Consider the following 6,000-nt stretch of genomic DNA (forward strand, 5'->3'; position numbering starts at 1 on the left):
CTGTCCACAGCCTGAAACAGTCAGACTCCAAACTCCGCCATGGCCAAGACCAAAGAGCTTTCGAAGGACACCAGGAAAAGTATTGTAGACCTGCACCAGACTGGGAAGAGTGAATCTACAATAGGCAAGCAGCTTGGTGTGAAGAAATCAACTGTGGGAGCAATCATCAGAAAATGGAAGACATACAAGACCACTGATAATCTCCCTCGATCTGGGGCTCCACGCAAGATCTCATCCCGTGGGGTCAAAATGATCATGAGAACGGTGAGCAAAGATCCCAGAACCACACGGGGGGACCTGGTGAATGACCTGCAGAGAGCTGGGACCAAAGTAACAAAGGTCACCATCAGTAACACACTACAACGGCAGGGAATCAAATCCCGCAGTGCCAGACGTGTTCCGCTGCTGAAGCCAGTGCATGTCCAGGCCCGTCTGAAGTTTGCCAGAGAGCACATGGATGATACAGCAGAGGATTGGGAGAATGTCATGTGGTCAGATGAAACCAAAGTAGAACTTTTTGGTATAAACTCAACTCGTCGTGTTTGGAGGAAGAAGAATACTGAGTTGCATCCCAAGAACACCATACCTACTGTGAAGCATGGGGGTGGAAACATCATGCTATGGGGCTGTTTTTCTGCCAAGGGGACAGGACGACTGATCCGTGTTAAGGACAGAATGAATGGGGCCATGTATCGTGAGATTTTGAGCCATAGCCTCCTTCCATCAGTGAGAACTTTGAAGATGAAACGAGGCTGGGTCTTCCAACATGACAATGATCCAAAACACACCGCCCGGGCAACAAAGGAGTGGCTCCGTAAGAAGCATTTGAAAGTCCTGGAGTGGCCTAGCCAGTCTCCAGACCTCAACCCCATAGAAAATCTGTGGCGGGAGTTGAAAGTCCGTGTTGCTTGGCGACAGCCCCAAAACATCACTGCTCTCAAGAAGATCTGCATGGAGGAATGGGCCAAAATACCAGCTACTGTGTGTGCAAACCTGGTAAAGACCTATAGTAAATGTTTGACCTCTGTTATTGCCAACAAAGGTTATGTTACAAAGTATTGAGTTGTATTTTTGTTATTGACCAAATACTTATTTTCCACCCTGATTTACGAATAAATTCTTTACAAATCCTACCATGTGGATTCATGGATTTTTTTTTCACATTCTGTCTCTCACAGTTGAAGTGTACCTCTGGTGCAAATTACTGACCTCTGTCATCATTTTAGGTGGGGGAACTTGCACAATCGGTGGCTGACTAAATACTTTTTTGCCCCACTGTAACTGCTCCTCTTTATTTTGATCTCTCATCCTACAAAGAAAACATTCAAGCATTTAAATGCAAGAACATCACAATCTCACTTCAGCATGTCAGCATGCTGCCAGTTGCAAAATAGCACAAAATTAAATTTGCTAAAGTAGATAAAAATGTAAAGAAAAGTTATTTATTATTAGGATACACCCCATGCACAATCTCATTTGAAGGGTGGTGATCTAGTTCCCAACACACCAAAAAAGAAACTGCAACAACCTAAATGACTTTTAATGCTTTTTTTAAAGCCATGATGGCAGGAGTTTAATTAAGTTACTGCATGTGTGTTGACATTCCGAGTCTCTGATTGTTGTCTTTTTCATAACACTTAAAAAATGTATATATTTACAAAGGTCTTTTCATTATGAGATCATCAAATATTGCGATTAGATCATGACTTTCAGTCAAAGAAGTATTGTAGTTGATAAATACAAAAAACAAATGAAGTTTCTTTATCCTGATTTAGGCATTTTCTCAGAAGTTTTACTGGAATTCAAAATAACAGGAAAACTGTTGAAAATTGACACAAAGAAACAAATAAGCTCCTATGAAATCTACTGAACTTCCTAATTTTGTGGCATCATAAAGACATCGTTTAAAAATAAATAATCAAAAGCTTCTTTCCCTTCATTCAAAGGACTCCCAGACTCTAATCCATCAAAATGCAGAGTTTTATGAAGTAATAACATATTGAAAAAAATCCACATACATTATCTACATTATCCACAGATCTGAGACAATACACATACCAATATTACATTTAACACCATTTACCATCTAAATGTATGCACGTCATGGCTGCAGCCAGAGACAAGTGGATCACCGTAATGTTAAACCTTAGTGTCAACTGTGGAAATTAAACTCACAACACCAGAGCATCACAGAGGGCAACAAGAGCTGCAGATGTGTTGTTCTACACTCGTACTCATGCAGTCAAAGTTGAACTAATCTTGCATCAAAGCCCACTAGGGAAAACAGCAAAATCGTGTTAACCAACAGCAGCATATAGCTGTAGAAATGATGCAATGGTCTTTAAAGCAAACCAAACATTATGAATTACAGTTATTTGACACCACATCAGGCACAGTCGTGTTAAGTGGATGATATTAAAAGCTATCCAATTTCAACTAGACGGGAAAAAAAGGGATCACTCTGCTTTGATACATGTTTGCAAATGCAACTTGAGATTAGGTGCAAACAACACATATAGCAAGGCTAAGGCTTCTCGCCCATATGGGTGGTCTTGTGTCATGTCATGTATGAATTTTGACTAAAGCGCATACCACAAATATCGCAAGGGTATGGTTACTCCCCAGAATGGCTCTTCATGTGCGTAATCAAACAGTGTTTATACCGGTACGTTTTGCCACATTCCTGACACACAAACTCTTTCGTCAGTGTGTGTTTTCTTTCGTGAGTCTGGAGGCTGCGGACTTTGAAAAAAGTTTTACCGCAAACATCACAAAAATATGCATCTCTGTGTTTCTTTTTCAAATGGAAAACAAGTTCTTTTGGACACCCGTATTTCATCCCACAAATAATGCAACTGGTACACTTCTCGTGCGTTTTGATGTGCTTCATTAAAGAGGCGGTGTAGTGAAAACGCTTCCCGCACAAATGGCAAAACTTGCGACCTTTTTTCCTTTTAACCGAGCAGTTCTTATAAGACAAAGCTGCTTGGGCTTTCTTGCCGTCACTGATGCCGTCACCTTGCATCATCTTTGCTCTCTGTTTCACAGTTATGGCCTGTTCTCCTCTCTCCGTCTCCTCACTAACTGCTGCAGACAAGTTTGAAGAAAGCATCTGCATTTCATGTATTTGCGAGTCCGACTGTTCTTCCTCACTTTTCACAGTTCCTGGAGGAGAGAAAAAACTCTCATTCCTATGCTCCTCCTGCTCCATCTTCACCTCAGGCCTCTCCACCAGGCAGTAGTTCCCACTGTTACTGCTTAGATCTGCAGTGGGCTCAGGGGTTCCTGGATTCTCAGGGCTCGGTGTCAAGTCAAACTCTTCTGTGTTTGTGGGTCCCTCGCACTCCTGCAGCAGCGGGGAGTCACATTCATCTCCATGTTGGACGGCACTGTTGGTCATTGGAAGTTCTTCAGCTACAAAGGAAAATATCCACAAATGTTACCCAATCACCTGTAGGGTTTCCTCTTTGCTTTTAAATGGAAATAAATGTAAGTGCTAGAAAATGCTGTCCTGAGAGTTTCTGGAAAAGTGCTCTTCACACCTCTAAATAGAGTTAAGAGAGACCAACATGTGAGATTTTGGTTTTATTTTAGTTGTTTTTAGTGGATTCTATGCTGTTTTATCTTGTTTTTTAATATAGGGCTGTTTTAATTTTTCATGTATTATGTGTTTATTTATTTATTTTTGCTATTTTCTGTTATTCTATTGTTTTTAACTTATTTTCTGTACAGCACTTTGGTCCTGTGCTTTGTATTTTAAAGTGCTTTATAAATAAAATTGGATTGGATTGGATTAAAGCAGTCAAGCCTTAAAGTCAAGAGTAACGCGGCCCCCTCAAAAACCAAAAATCCAATGGAGTTCACCCGACCTTAAATCTTCATTCTAATCAAAATAAAAGAAAAAATAATATATTTGCTTGAAAATGGTATTAAAAAAAAAACAAAAACAAAACATAAATAAGACAGGCTGCTGGCTATAAATTGCTATTGCTATCCAGGCCAATGTCTTTAATACGATATCAGTAAATTTAGGTAAGTGTAATGAATAATATCACGAACTAACTATCTCCTGTTTAAGCATTTGCTTAATGTGAATACATTCACATTATTGTTACCCTCCTGCACATTTTTTGGCACTTAACTTCTTCTGCATACTTTGTGCTTACAGAAACTGTTCTGGTATCAAATGTTTAGCGTTTTGTGTCTTTTAAAAACACATATCCTGCTTTAGTAAAATCTCCTTGTGCTCGTAGTGTCAAAAGTTTGTCAATGGGACCTAAGGTTTTCGTGTGGCAACCGTTTGTTTCTGGGTATCTCAGCAGTGATTTCTTCTGAGTTTCAGTAGGAAAAATAAGGAAAGAGACACAAGCTGCTCCTGATTGGTGGATACAAATTCAGCACCTTCAGATCAATGACTGTATAAAAGACAGTCATAGACTCAGACTGCTTGGTTGGAAGAGAAACACAGAGGCAGGTGTGTATCAATGTGTGTGTGCATATATTTTTAAATAGTGTTAGGTAATAACGATGCACAACTCACTCGTGAGAGTAAACGTGTGCACGTCCACATTTTTAAATACTGTTAGGTGAAGACGTCCTATGGAGTATCTTTAAAAAAAATCTTTTTTTAATATTTGAGGCAAAATCTTCAAATTTTCAACATTCACATTGCATTTTTGCCAAGAAATGCTTTATCTAACATATATATAATTTATATAACTATGTAACTGAGCATACTTGTGAATGTCAGTTATTACCTGGAGCACCTGGAGCTAGGGAACACTTGATTATCAGAATATACCACAAAGTCAGACCTAAGGGATATCAATCTGCCCAGTTAGGAAGCAGGAACCATTGCAAATTAAATTCAGCTCTTTTGTTACAAACGAAAGTGATGGCAGGTACACTGGAGAGAGAACAATAAGACAAAAAGGTGTTGGTTTTGCAGGTGGTGGCTGCAGATCATTGCCATCTCCTTATACTTTCCGACCACCCTTCTCCAGTTATGTTTCTTGCTAGAGTCCTTGTCACTTCTGGCAGCATGAAACTATACTTGCGGGTTTTCTTGTCGTTCCCTCACCAGTGCAACTTTTGTCACTTTCATTCGCCAAAGCAGATGAAATGCATTTACGATGGTTTGTACTTCACAGCTGAACAAATTGATATCATTGGAGTAACTACCTTTATCTTATTCTGTGATGATTAAGTGCTACCTTACTATTTGTTAGCTTTGTATTGAACTATCTCTCATTATGCAGGAGCAAAGCTTTCTGGTATTCCGCGCGTGAATTATTTGCGCATGCGTGAACATCATTCATAGCCACAAAGCTGTTTATAAAGCTACGACAACAAAAAACATGACAAAAAAAATGTAAAGAATCGTCCTAAACCTGATTTCAGCTGGTGTCGCAGACTTTCCGCCTCCTCTTTAGCTCGAACGTCTGCCTCGTGCAAAACTAACGTGATGGTGTTCTCCATCTGCCCGAGGATCTCTTCAGCTGCAGCGTACAGGCGCTGGTGAACAAACAACCTGAGCTGAAACATCGTGGCGTCCGTGCCTCAGGTGGGCGATAAGAAACAAAAACAGCAACGGTTACCAAAAAAAAGAGAAAGAAAGTTGGTTTTTTTTTTTGTTTGTTTAAAAAAAGACAAACTCCAACGTACTCAGAGCATCAGCCCAACAGCCTATGGACAGTTAAGAAGCCACTATGTTACCTCCGGTTTGGGCCTTTCAAAATTGGAGCGTACACGGAATGTGCAAGTAGAAGTCACATTTTTGGGAGTTACAACAGCAAAATACAAATTACATCGAGGCTAAAACAATCCAGAAAAAAATCTAATATAAAAGCTGAACTTAATTCGTGCTCTAAATACTCTAGGTTTCACATTGATGAAGCCTTTCAATATGCGGAACATTGAGGTTTCATATATAGAAATAATTAAAAAAGTTTTGCTGTATTTTCATATTTGCAGGTTCACAAAAGGAATCACTGGATGACG

General features: G+C 39.7%; 1 protein-coding gene across 1 annotated transcript; it reads right to left on the reverse strand.

Moving 5' to 3' along the window:
- Positions 1 to 2,614: 2,614 nt before the first annotated feature.
- On the reverse strand, positions 2,615 to 5,544 carry LOC146633625 (uncharacterized). The gene is made up of 2 exons (XM_085351580.1): positions 5,391 to 5,544; positions 2,615 to 3,414 (listed from the first exon to the last, which is right to left on the reverse strand). Exons 1-2 carry the CDS (start codon positions 5,542 to 5,544, stop codon positions 2,615 to 2,617), a joined length of 954 nt encoding a protein of 317 aa, XP_085207706.1.
- Positions 5,545 to 6,000: the final 456 nt, after the last annotated feature.

Source organism: Diplotaxodon limnothrissa, linkage group LG4, assembly GCF_057381915.1.
Source record: "Diplotaxodon limnothrissa isolate DT_005_m linkage group LG4, D_limnothrissa_male_GT1.1, whole genome shotgun sequence".
Classification (NCBI taxonomy): Eukaryota; Metazoa; Chordata; class Actinopteri; order Cichliformes; family Cichlidae; genus Diplotaxodon; species Diplotaxodon limnothrissa.